Below are 14,486 nucleotides of genomic sequence, written 5' to 3'. Positions count from 1 at the left end.
TAGCTCGCTGAACCAGTGGAGCTCCGGTCCCCAAATAGAGAAAGAAATTCGAAGAAACACATTAACCGCTACCGCTAAGTCAGAGGCTTGTGTCTGGGCAGAGATAGGTCATAGTGTGTTTGTAACCTTGTTTTGTTTTGTTTAAGTTAACTGCACTATTTACCTTGTTGGTGTGTATTTTATGGACCGCCAAGTCCCGTTCAATGTTGTGTAACAGAACTGTTGTGCTTGTTGCTGCTTTGATAGTGTTGTTCCACACTGCTGTGCTTTGTTGTGTTTAAATCCGCCACGGCGAGTGAAGTGAGTAAACTGTACTTTATTAGTTAAACGTTCAGTGATAAAGTTACAGTTACTGTACTTTACTGCTATGGTGAGGATTTGCCTTGTAAGGAGATCCTACTATTTCTACTTCCCTTTCTTTCCAAACTAACCCACACACGTACACACACTCACACACACACATATACGCCATTACGCTTATTTCATACACACGTGGCGTGTAAGCGCGGCCTATATCCCAGTTAAATAATCACAGCCTCGCTGCCATTGCAGAGTATTTCATGACGTGATTACTTATCTGAATACGTCCGCCTTCTCGCTCCCCCCTCTCTTTTTCATCTCTCCTCCGCCAATGTTAAATTACACGAGTGATCACTCTCGAGCCTACGCCGCCATATTTGGCGCAGCCTTGGACCCCTATGTCAGCTGTACTGGCTGGACGTGAAAAAAATGGATTACATTAAATTGATAGAAGAGGCCCCGCCCTAAGGAAGAACAGCAGGAGCCCGACCCCCTCTGCCCCACACCTCCACTTTCTTGCCCGCCCTGCTGATATTGGTGTTGACGCATTTTAATCAGAATTTCCACAATGTAATTTTTTTTTTTCAAAGAAGAGAGAAAAATATTTTATAAATGATACATTGATTTGGTGATGGTTTATTTCAAGCAATTACTCTTATTTACATTTTGATCCTCCTCTTGCCTCTCAAAAATCGAGGAGGAGCAGCTTCCTCTGCCTCTACTGACCGGCTTCCTCTGCTACACACACCTAAGTATAAGTATAAAGTACAAGTATAAGATATGGTGCACTTAATGTATACTAATACAGTGATTCTTATTGGGTCCATAGAAGGAGACTGCTAACCAAGTGTGGCAACTTAAGGCTGACTGGACTCCTTCGTGGCTGAGGGCGGGAGGTGCTGCGCTGGGAGCTGCGTTTGGGGCTCTTGTTAGCTCCTCCAGAGTGACTGCAGGGATGAGTACCAGGTCAGCTGTTGGGGCTGCAGCTGGGGCTCTGCTGGGCAGCTTCCTGGTCCAAGGAGCCAGGCTCCAGCAGGGGGAAATGGAGTCAGACATCAACAGTGAATCTCTACCATGAGACATCAGATGCCTTTTGAGACAGCATGTACATACAATTCCTAATCAGTACAGAACGCCTAGAGTGAATTAAAGTGTGACTCCATAAGTTATTTCTCCATCAAGCAAGATCTGTACATATTCACACCAGGTCTTATCAGACAAAATCAATTAAAGCATCTGTGTGGATGTTTGTTTTTTAAATGTAGTCATGTTGAAAGGATTCTAAACATTTAAGCATTACTTGGATTATTTGTATGAATGGAGAAATCTCTCCTCATTCTACACAGTAAAACTGAAAGCATGCTGTATAATGTTGGTTAGAGCAGCTTTTGTAATCCTCAGTAAATAACTTATCAAGGTTTAGTTAGTGTGGTTTTACCAGACAGCATAGGACAACAAAGAGCAGCTATGTTAAAAAGAAGCATATTCTATTATTACATTTAAAATGAGGCCCAAACAAAAGCTCCGTGTTTAAGACAACAGTTTATTTTTTTATCTTCTACATCTTCTGATACGTGCAAGAGAGGTGGTTGTGTGTCTGCATGTTGGGACACTATTTTGTATGATGTTGTTTAACAAGTTTCCATGATTAAAGGCACTAATTGCATTACATACAAGATCAGAGCAAAAAACATATACATATTAGCAAAAGTGAAAGTTAAATACTATGTTAGTAAACATATATTGAGACCATTCCACATACAAGAAGAAAAGAATGGGACATTCTGCAGACATTTCAGGAAAACTTAAACATTATAACATATCTTGCTATCTTGCTTTGACACATTACATTAAATTGCCTAACCAGGGACAGAGGCCGCATATTAGCTTCAGCTAGATGCTGTATACATTACAACATTACATCTGTTGCATTGCTTCCTTCAATCAAACATAAATTATAATACAAACAGAGTTAAAATGAATTGGAAGCAGTCATTTCTTTTCAACATTCACCAAACCTAAAATTCTTTTTCGTATCTTTGTCAGTTTAAATCCATATATTAGAGGATTCAACACAGGAGAAATGAGCAGGAATTCTATAGCGATGAAGTTTTGAATGCTCTGAGGTAAATCTGTGGAGCCAAATCGCATATACATCAGATCAAAAATGATTACAACAAGAAATGTGACTAAAGAGACTAAATGAGGCACACACGTCTGCATAAACTTTGCCCTGTCATCTTTGGACCTCACACAAGTTCTAATCATATGCAAATAAGTCCAAATTGTGAATAACCCATGACATGCATAAATGATAGTTGTTGCATATGAGAGAATGTTACTTAAAACAGTTTCAGTGTCAGGGCAAGCAAGTTTAACAATTATCCAGTTCACACAAAAGAGTTTTGGAATTTTTGAACCACATAACTTCAGTGTAGATGTTAGAACAATACTGATGGAAAAGATGCTGAAAGGTGTGAGCCAGGAGAAACATATCAGCTGAGAGAGCCTCCTCTTTGTCATGACAAAGTGGTAGTGAAGTGGTCGACATATAGCCAGATATCTGTCGTAGGCCATCACTGCCAGAATGCATAATTCACAACTAGCAAATGAATACATGACAAAAGCCTGTAAAAGGCATCCTTCATATGAGATCTGTTGAGAGGAAGACAGCAGATCTAAGAGGAATTTGGGGTAGAAACCTGTGGTCCCATAAAGTCCATTAATGCAAAAACTGCACAACAAGATATACATAGGTTCATGTAGGTGTTGATCTAAGATAATGATCATGATGATAGAGATATTCAAAAACAAAATCACACAATAATACAGTAAAGTGAGTGAAAAGATAGCAATTCTGTAATGCAGTGTCTCATTTATCCCTGATAGAAGGAAAATTCTCACAACAGAAACATTATCCATGATTTATACAGCAAATGATCACAGTTTTGAAATATTCAAATGTTACCTGTCCGGTGTCACAACCAACATTAAGTGGTTACAGAGCAAGACGTTAGGTAGTAGTGCTGTCTGCTCTGACTCTGGTCTCCTTCCACACCACTTATTAGTCACAGCTTTGACTATGACAACACATTTGGGAATTCAAACTCTGATTACTGGTCCAGGAACACTTGAATGTGAGTGATTCAAACAACCAGCGGACTAATCTCTCCACCATGAAAAATAAAATAGAAAATGTATTTATTGGGTCATTTGTCAAAACATCTGCAGCTACATTACAAATGCAAAATATATATCACATCAAATCTGCCTTCTGATAATAATACATTTGTTTTGCAGCGGCACAGTGTCGTTATCTCATTGGTTACATTTTGGCGGTGGTGGGCCGTGCATTTTATACCTGGACCTTCACTGCTGTCCTGCAGCTGAAACACCTCATTATGACACCACAGCTACGGTTATTATTTGTTTCGTGTAAAAATGAAGCTCAACACCTATAAATACACTAACTGCAGAGTGCAGATACATGAATATGCCGAGACTGTGTCTCCTCTCTTCTCTGACTGCAGCTGGGACCGCTGCACACTACTGTGAGAGTGACCGCCTGTGAGTGCTTTGGGGCGGCTCACGGCAGCACCCGCTGCTCGTTCACGACAGTGCAGAACGGTACGTGCTTTCACGTCAGAGTCAAAACACAAGAAAAGTCTCCAACAACACCAGAACAAGTCGCTAGATTTGTCGCTAGCTTTTGACAAAAAAAGTCGCCATGAGGGTTTGGAAAGTCGCCAGATTTAGCCAGAAAGTCGCCAAGTTGGCAACACTGGCACCGGCTAAATATGTCCCCAGAGCAACATTGGACGCAACAATAGTTCCTATCACATATAAAACCAAACAAAAATCCATCTTCATAAAAACAAGTTATACAAATAATAATATATAAACAAGCATATTAAAGCTACCGCAGATGCAGTTAACTTACCAAAGCTGTTGTTCACTTAAAAAGTCCATCCTCCTTTCTTTGTTAACAAAGAGTTTAATCTCACGGTTGTTTAGTACATCCGTGCGTTTTAGTTCCAGTAAGAAATCCTTGATTCATGGACGCCAGTGAAGACAGTCGAGCCTCTCCAGTTGTATTTCTTGAATATGTTTTAATGCGTTTGAGGGCTGAACATGTCCGCTCGACAGAGGCAGCAGATATTGGGATTGTCACCGCCCAACATGTCAGGCTAGCCCACTTACCAATCACGTATGGGTAGGCCAGCTAGAAGGCTCTGGCACGTCAAATAATACGGCCAACATGTCAAACTAAAGATCTGATTGGTTGAAGACTATGACAATCAACAATATCGTCCCCATTCACTTAAACTACACAGGGATTCACTTGTCAGTCTGCAGCCTCGGGCCTCTCTTCTTACCTAGAGACACAGAGGTGAAATCTGATTGGATAAAAGCTCTACTTAAAACAAGCTGCACTGGAAGCAGAGCAACTGAGGAAGACAGGAGCTGTGCAATGAGAAAATAAGCTAATGGGGAAACAATTATAATACATGAAGTGTATTTATGAAAAATTATTAAATTATGAAATAGCTATAACTTTGTGATTCTGTCTAGGCCAGCAGAGAAGGCCTTGCTGGCCCTGACGGCCCACCACTGCATTTTGGTCATGTGTGGGCAGCTTTAGGTTGCAACCATTTATTATTTTTACACTAAAATTTGAATATATTTCATGATATATTACTAATTAATGTATTATTTGATTGAATTGTCACATATGTTCATAGCTGCATGCACACTGTATTTTAAATGACACAATGCATATCACGTTAAAGCACAAACGTTTGGTAATAAGTGTATAAATGACCTGTTTAGCTGGACATACATGTCTTTTGTTCCTGTAGTTTCACATGCAGCTATTACTAGAAGAGGTGTTAGACCATAAGGGTGATTAGGTGCACCATCTGTCAAGTTCCTCCTTGTGAAAGTAAATACCGTTTTTTCTACTGAAAGGTGATACTCTGCTTTTTGTTGTTAACCCTTAGAGACCCACATAGACCAGTTTTTGTCTTTTTATGGGAGGATCTTTGGGGGGTGGGGGATCTTTAGGGGGAGGTAGCAGGTAAACAGTATTATGCCACATTGAAGTGGGGTACATCATCTGAAAGCTGAGAACCTGAAGATTCATTCGAGAAACAGCTCAGAAATTTGTGTAGTTTTAAATCAGAAATAAAAACGAAATAATCAATTAATTAATTCATTTCAATAAATTGTATGTAGGGCCATAGGCACCGCAGCGGATTTCCTGTTCTACGGCCTGATGTCACAGCATCTATGAAAACCAGAATCACCTCGAACGCGCCGAAGCTCCGGAGCCGAGTTTTAACGAAGGAACTCGAAGGACCAACCCGACCACGACGAAGTCGTCTCACAGTAAGAGGCTTGGTGCCTGAGCATAGTTAGGTCATAATGTGTTTAATACCTTGCTGTGTTTTGTTTAAGTTACTGTATTGTTATAACGTGTTTTTGTGTTTGCTCACAGACTGCCGAGTTCCGTTAGTGCTGTGCAGAGATTATTGTTGTGTTCCATACTGCTGCAATAGTGTTGTGTTAGGGATCATCACCGCGAGCAAAGCTGGTAATTGTGACCTCATCAGTTTAACAGACCAAAACCGCGGCTGGCCGAATCTAAGTTCGCCAGTCGGGGTTCTGTGTGATAGAGAAGCAGTTTCCATATTCTACTGCAGCAGTGAGGATCTGCCTTGTTTTGAGTGTTTTCTTTTTTTTCTCTTTTTTTTCACACACACACACACACACACACACACACACACACACACACACACACACACACACACACACACACACACACACACACACACACACACACACACACATATACCAGTTTAGATTACTATCTCAGACACGTGTTTGTAAACGCGGTCTCTATTGGAGTCTTCCGCCAATTTGTTTGTTGACTTTAGATAGTAGGCTCATAATTGTATAAGTAGTTGTTAGTTTTAGATATTATTTGATTTCGATCAATGTTATTAGAATTTATTAAACTCTGTTATACTTTAAAGATCAGCTTTCTGTGATTACTTTGTGCGTGTGTATTGTGATAATAGCTGGATATCGTGGCCTGTGCTCGAATTCAAATCTTCACTGTTCACTCTAAATGTGGAATAGTACTTTGACTATTGACATTGTGAGTGAACACTAATTATGAGACTTCATTTATAGTTTGGTTATTGGTCCCTGATCTCAGGGTGGTGCCCCGTTGTTATTATTAATAATTGTTAATCATCCTATTGAAATTAATAATTATATTGGTGTCAATAATTTAGTTTTCCATATTTGCTGATAACCAAGCACGCTCCGTTTCGATCCTAACATTCCCTTTTAACTTCCGATGAGCAAATTGCTGTCGTACGGAGGATTTGTTTGCCGCGTAGCTCGCTGAACCAGTGGAGCTCCGGTCCCCAAATAGAGAAAGAAATTCGAAGAAACACATTAACCGCTACCGCTAAGTCAGAGGCTTGTGTCTGGGCAGAGATAGGTCATAGTGTGTTTGTAACCTTGTTTTGTTTTGTTTAAGTTAACTGCACTATTTACCTTGTTGGTGTGTATTTTATGGACCGCCAAGTCCCGTTCAATGTTGTGTAACAGAACTGTTGTGCTTGTTGCTGCTTTGATAGTGTTGTTCCACACTGCTGTGCTTTGTTGTGTTTAAATCCGCCACGGCGAGTGAAGTGAGTAAACTGTACTTTATTAGTTAAACGTTCAGTGATAAAGTTACAGTTACTGTACTTTACTGCTATGGTGAGGATTTGCCTTGTAAGGAGATCCTACTATTTCTACTTCCCTTTCTTTCCAAACTAACCCACACACGTACACACACTCACACAAACATATATACGCCATTACGCTTATTTCATACACACGTGGCATGTAAGCGCGGCCTATATCCCAGTTAAATATTCACGGCCTCGCTGCCATTGCAGAGTATTTCATGACGTGATTACTTATCTGAATACGTCCGCCTTCTCGCTCCCCCCTCTCTTTTTCATCTCTCCTCCGCCAATGTTAAATTACACGAGTGATCACTCTCGAGCCTACGCCGCCATTTTTGTCGCAGCCTTGGACCCCTATGTCAGCTGTACTGGCTGGACGTGAAAAAAATGGATTACATTAAATTGATAGAAGAGGCCCCGCCCTAAGGAAGAACAGCAGGAGCCCGACCCCCTCTGCCCCCCACCTCCACTTTCTTGCCCGCCCTGCTGATATTGGTGTTGACGCATTTTAATCACAATTTCCACCATGGATCTTTTTTTTCAAAGAAGAGAGAAACATATTTTATAAATGATACATTGATTTGGTGATGGTTTATTTTAAGCAATTACTCTTATTTATATTTTGATCCTCCTCTTGCCTCTCAAAAATAGAGGAGGAGCAGCTTCCTCTGCCTCTACTGACCGGCTTCCTCTGCTACACACACCTAAGTACATATTTTTTATCAAGTGTAAGATATGATGCACTTAATGTATACTAATACAGTGATTCTTATTGGGTCCATAGAAGGAGACTGCTAACCAAGTGTGGCAACTTAAGGCTGACTGGACTCCTTCGTGGCTGAGGGCGGGAGGTGCTGCGCTGGGAGCTGCGTTTGGGGCTCTTGTTAGCTCCTCCAGAGTGACTGCAGGGATGAGTACCAGGTCAGCTGTTGGGGCTGCAGCTGGGGCTCTGCTGGGCAGCTTCCTGGTCCAAGGAGCCAGGCTCCAGCAGGGGGAAATGGAGTCAGACATCAACAGTGAATCTCTACCATGAGACATCAGATGCCTTTTGAGACAGCATGTACATACAATTCCTAATCAGTACAGAACGCCTAGAGTGAATTAAAGTGTGACTCCATAAGTTATTTCTCCATCAAGCAAGATCTGTACATATTCACACCAGGTCTTATCAGACAAAATCAATTAAAGCATTTGTGTGGATGTTTGTTTTTTAAATGTAGTCATGTTGAAAGGATTCTAAACATTTAAGCATTACTTGGATTATTTGTATGAATGGAGAAATCTCTCCTCATTCTACACAGTAAAACTGAAAGCATGCTGTATAATGTTGCTTAGAGGAGTTTTTTTAAGCCTCAGTAATTAACTTATCAAGATTTAGTTAGTGTGTTTTTACCAGACAGCATAGGACAACAAAGAGCAGCTATGTTAAAAACAAGCATATTCTATTATTACATTTAAAATGAGGCCCAAACAAAAGGTCCAACAAAAATATTTATTTATTTATCTTCTACATCTTCTGATACGTGCAAGAGAGGTGGTTGTGTGTCTGCATGTTGGGACACTATTTTGTATGATGTTGTTTAACAAGTTTCCATGATTAAAGGCACTAATTGCATTACATACAAGATCAGAGCAAAAAACAAATACATATTGGCAAAAGTGAAAGTTAAATACTATGTTAGTAAGCATATATTGAGACCATTCCACATACAAGAAGAAAAAAATGGGACATTCTGCAGACATTTCAGGAAAACTCAAACATTATAACATATCTTGCTTTGACACATTACATTAAATTGCCTAACCAGGGACAGAGGCCGCATATTAGCTTCAGCTAGATGCTGTATACATTACAACATTACATCTGTTGCATTGCTTCCTTCAATCAAACATAAATTATAATACAAACAGAGTTAAAATGAATTGGAAGCAGTCATTTTTTGTCAAAATTCACTAAACCTACAATTCTGTTTCGTATCTTTGTCAGTTTAAATCCATATATTAGAGGATTCAACACAGGAGAAATGAGCAGGAATTCTATAGCGATGAAGTTTTGAATGCTCTGAGGTAAATCTGTGGAGCCAAATCGCATATACATCAGATCAAAAACTATTACAACAAGAAATGTGACTAAAGAGACTAAATGAGGCACACACGTCTGCATAAACTTTGCCCTGTCATCTTCGGACCTCACACAAGTTCTAATCATATGCATATAAGTCCAAATTGTGAAAAACCCATGAGATACATAAATGATAATTATTGCATATGAGAGAATGTTACTTGAAACATTGTCAGTGTCGGGGCAAGTGAGTTTGACAATTACCCAGTTCACACACAACAGTCTGTCAATTTTTGCACCACATAACTTTAGTCTTGACGTTAGCAGAACATTGATGGAAAAGAGGCTGAAAGGTGTGAGCCAGGAGAAACATATCAGCTGAGAGAGCCTCCTCTTTGTCATGACAAAGTGGTAGTGAAGTGGTCGACATATAGCCAGATATCTGTCGTAGGCCATCACTGCCAGAATGCATAATTCACAACTAGCAAATGAATACATGACAAAAGCCTGTAAAAGGCATCCTTCATATGAGATCTGTTGAGAGGAAGACAGCAGATCTAAGAGGAATTTGGGGTAGAAACCTGTGGTCCCATAAAGTCCATTAATGCAAAAACTGCACAACAAGATATACATGGGTTCATGTAGGTGCTGATCTAAGATAATGATCATGATGATAGAGATATTCAAAAACAAAATCACACAATAATACAGTAAAGTGAGTGAAAAGATAGCAATTCTGTAATGCAGTGTCTCATTTATCCCTGATAGAAGGAAAATTCTCACAACAGAAACATTATCCATGATTTATACAGCAAATTATCACAGTTTTGAAATATTCAAATGTTACCTGTCTGGTGTCACAACCAACATTAAGTGGTTACAGAGCAAGACGTTAGGTAGTAGTGCTGTCTGCTCTGACTCTGGTCTCCTTCCACACCACTTATTAGTCACAGCTTTGACTATGACAACAACACATTTGGGAATTCAAACTCTGAGTACTGGTCCAGGAACACTTGAATGTGAGTGATTTAAACAACCAGCGGACTAATCTCTCCACCTGTACATGTAGTGTATTTATGAAAAATTATTAAATTATAAAATAGCTATAACTTTGTGATTCTGTCAGGGCCAGCAGAGAAGGCCTTGCTGGCCCTGACGGCCCACCACTGCATTTTGGTCATGTGTGGGCAGCTTCAGAATATATATTTCATGATATATCACTAATTAATGTATTATTTGATTGAATTCTCACATATGTGCATAGCTGCACGCACACTGTATTTTAAATGACACAATGCATATGATGTTAAAGCACAAACGTTTGGTAATAAGTGTATAAATGACCTGTTTAGCTGGACATACATGTCTTTTGTTCCTGTAGTTTCACATGCAGCTATTACTAGAAGAGGTGTTAGACCATAAGGGTGATTAGGTGCACCATCTGTCAAGTTCCTCCTTGTGAAAGTTAATACCGTTTTTTCTACTGAAAGGTGATACTCTGCTTGTTGTTAACCCCTAGAGACCCACATAGACCAGTTTTTGTCTTTTTATGGGAGGATCTTTGGGGGGTGGGGGATCTTTAGGGGGAGGTAGCAGGTAAACAGTATTATGCCACATTGAAGTGGGGTACATCATCTGAAAGCTGAGAACCTGAAGATTCATTCGAGAAACAGCTCAGAAATTTCTGTAGTTTTAAATCAGAAATAAAAACTAAATAATCAATTAATTAATTAATTTCAATAAATTGTATGTAGGGCCATAGGCACCGCAGCGGATTTCCTGTTCTACGGCCTGATGTCACAGCATCTATGAAAACCAGAATCACCTCCAACGCGCCGAAGCTCCGGAGCCGAGTTTTAACGAAGGAACTCGAAGGACCAACCCGACCACGATGAAGTCGTCTCACAGTAAGAGGCTTGGTGCCTGAGCATAGTTAGGTCATAATGTGTTTAATACCTTGCTGTGTTTTGTTTAAGTTGCTGTATTGTTGTAACGTGTTTTTGTGTTTGCTCACAGACTGCCGAGTTCGAGTTGGTAATAAGTGTATAAATGACCTGTTTAGCTGGACATACATGTCTTTTGTTCCTGTAGTTTCACATGCAGCTATTACTAGAAGAGGTGTTAGGCCATAAGGGTAATTAGGTGCACCATCTGTCAAGTTCCTCCTTGTGAAAGTTAATAGCTGTTGTACTGAAAAGTGATACTCTGCGTGTTGTTGTTAACCCACATAGACCAGTTTTTGTATTTTCATAGGCGGGATATTTGGGGGGCGGGGGATCTTTAGGGGGAGGTAGCAGGTAAACAGTATATGCAACATTGAAGTGGGGTACATCATCTGAAAGCTGAGAACCTGAAGATTAATCTTAAAAACAACCCAGAACTGTCAAGTTTCTGTAGTCTGAAATCAGAAATAAAAACTACGTCTTCGACCAATATGATGCAAGTATATGATAGCCATGCCCATGCTCATTTAGGTCTTATAGGTTGTTGCAGCAATTTTTGCGTTGATACAATTTGTTACACAGATTTGGTTTCTAACAATTTTTACTATTTGAGAATTGATTAAAAAGAAATAACACATTAGGACACCAAGGAAAACCATAGCAAAAGGCATGCTGTGATTTGGGATTAAAAACTTTTGACATTTGGAGATTTTTGCAAGAATTGCATTTTTCAGCCATTGGATGGCAAGCACTTCTGTTCTGGAAACTGCTCAGAACCCGCTTTATTGTCATTATACCTCAGATATAAGCTATGCATCCTCTGAATGCCCTTTGTCGGCAGTTTGTGGTTGTACAGTTTCATGAGACTGATTAACCTAGCTATCACGGCAGGTCATTTTATACAGTGATGTCAAGTTTTTAAAAATGGTCTCACCAAGTTAATGGCTACTATGGGGACTAACTATGCTTGCATATGCTCTCAGTTGTAATTCCTAGTTGATTCTACCGCAGATTGTGCTACTCAGTTTAAACCACTGCCAAGCTCTGGCCTACACGACAGCTCCGAGGTAAACTCAGGGAGCATCCAGGTTGTGTCACAGCCTTGAGTCCGCCTTGTGGGAATTCTGGTTCATCATCACACCAAATTAGAGCCCACAACTGTCCAGCGAGAGGCCAGGCCTGTATAAATTGAGTTAAGCGAAAATCACTTTGCTTCTCAGCCCCAGCCAAACAGCCCCGCAAACAATAACCTCCAAATCTAAACAAAACATGCACGGTGATTGTCGAGGATGTGACTATAACCTTCCTTGTGGATATGGGGGCAACAGTATCTTTGCTCAACTTGGAAACATACAAGTTGTTCGCCCATCATCTTCTCAGTGAGAAGATGCTTCACTGCTTTACTGGGCCACGGAAACACAGCAATGGCCATAATGTGGATTTGGTTCTCCTGCCAGTCATCGTCGGGGCGCAGGCCCATCAGACGTTCAAATTTCCCACGTGACATCACGCAGCAAACCTAACGGGGTTGAACATGTTCCTCGTCACTGTTGTAGACGACAGCAGTGCAGAAATTACGACCGTGGCCACAGCAATTCAGCACAAATGGCCAGGCTTATTAACCCTAACCCTCCTACAATGCTCATTTACATGTATAAAAGAATAACGTAGAGTAAAAAAATGTGAATTCAAAACATAAAGTCATAAGTTTAAATAAAAGGACAACATATACAAAATATAAAATAAAATGTTGTGTTGGTAGGCAGTAATTGCATAATTAATAAACTGTAAAGTAAACAGGGAGGGAGTTATATCATTTTAAGTATGGAAACAAACATTGTTAAAGTGCCCAAGTTATGTGTGTTTATGTGATATAGACAAATCAGGATGAGGAGCGGGAAGGAAAATGGGCTCTTTTTAAACAGAGCTTTTGCTCATTAAAATGTTTCTACAAACTCCTGGTTTACAATAAAAGCATTACATGCAGGAGCAAATCAGAAAAATGTCACACTTTGTTACTCAACATATATTGAGGCCTGTATTTACCAGATTGGGAGTTTCTGCCGACATATTTAGGAAAACCTTTACCTGGAGATCAGCAAAAAAATTACATTTTTCTTTTTAACTTTAAATTGACTTGGAGATTAAACTCGATGGAAGAGGTAATTTTCTTTTCAAAGCAAACACGTCTGCATAAACTTTACTCTGTCCTCTTTGGACCTCACACACATTCTAATAAGCTGCATATAAGTCCAAATTGTGAAATACCCATGAGACACATAAATGAACATTGTAAAATATTTTCCCACCTGTCTCCTCAAATTCTACTTTCCCAGTGTCACAGCATGAATGCTTACGGGAAAAAGGGTTGCACTGTGCTGAAGCTACACCCCCATCAAAGTCTGTTGTCCCTCTACACCTTCTGTGGGAATTAAAACTCAAAGCTAGACAACAAAGAGCCCTTATTTATTTTGCTCATTTATGACCATAAACTCAACTACCTCTCGTATTTGTCGTGATTCACACTGTTTGGAAAACCTTTTTTATTGACAATATAATTTATGGACTGTTTCATACCCTGATTGCTGAATCCTCACTCCTCTTAACTGGGCCTCGAGGGGGGCGAGTGATCAACAACTGCTTCAGTTTGGAATCGTGTTTCCTTTAGGGATTAGGAATTGTTCCTTTACAGATTGCCATGCCTCAAACGTCGGTCCAGTAGTATTGCTGCTCTATTTTTGCATCAACACTGATGAATATGATCATGGCTCAATTGCTTAGTGTTTATGCATATTGCAGGTTAGGTAGGTTACAGTTTGCCCATGAATAAATACTGCAGAAAATACTCCTTAATACCTTAAAAGTTCCAATGTTTTGCATAGCTGCTGGGCAAAAGTGAAGGGAGAGGATGCAAGATGTAGATAAATATATTTATTCAGTTGATCTCGTGTATTTGCATGTATTGTCAAAAAGGTAGACTCGAAGAGTAAAACGCTTAACCCTTACATACTGTTAGGGTCAAATTTGACCCATTTTGACATTTGACAGCAGTAAAAATACACTAAACGTCATTCCTTTAGCCTGAAATTTGATGACTTTTCCTAAAGTGACCCAAAATACACTAAAATTTAAATATTTTAGAATGTTATACTTTTGAACAGGTGCTACACATTTTTGTACGCTGAGGCTGTTTCGCGTCAAATTTGACCCGTGTCTATTGAGATGGATTTTAGATCTACCAGTGTGGGTCAAATCAAGGAAAATGATGGTTTTAGGGAATCTTGAAACTGTGAAACTGTACAGGCCATGTCTGTGTGTATTTTTTATGGCACAGTGGTGACAGAGTTCAAGGGGGACCTCGACACTGTCACGAGAACTGTCTGTGTTCCAACGACATTTGCCCAGGTTCCCGCAGAGACAGACACCTGCTGGTCT

The 14,486-nt window shown here is 39.9% G+C and overlaps 2 protein-coding genes across 2 annotated transcripts; both read right to left on the bottom strand.

Annotated features, from left to right (window-relative positions):
• Positions 1–2,292: 2,292 nt before the first annotated feature.
• LOC142963751 (olfactory receptor 6K3-like) lies at positions 2,293–3,222 on the bottom strand. The gene has a single exon (XM_076104091.1). It carries the CDS (start codon positions 3,220–3,222, stop codon positions 2,293–2,295), a length of 930 nt encoding a protein of 309 aa, XP_075960206.1.
• Positions 3,223–8,979: 5,757 nt separating this feature from the next.
• Positions 8,980–9,909, bottom strand: LOC142963735 (olfactory receptor 4B13-like). Its single transcript, XM_076104090.1, has one exon. It carries the CDS (start codon positions 9,907–9,909, stop codon positions 8,980–8,982), a length of 930 nt encoding a protein of 309 aa, XP_075960205.1.
• Between the last annotated feature and the right edge of the window lie 4,577 nt (positions 9,910–14,486).

This window comes from Anarhichas minor, unplaced genomic scaffold (genome assembly GCF_050575085.1).
Source record: "Anarhichas minor isolate MPS153535 unplaced genomic scaffold, ASM5057508v1 ptg000004l, whole genome shotgun sequence".
Taxonomy (NCBI): domain Eukaryota; kingdom Metazoa; phylum Chordata; class Actinopteri; order Perciformes; family Anarhichadidae; genus Anarhichas; species Anarhichas minor.
The sequence above is the reverse complement of the archived record's forward strand: the minus strand, read 5'-3'. Positions and strand labels throughout refer to the sequence as shown.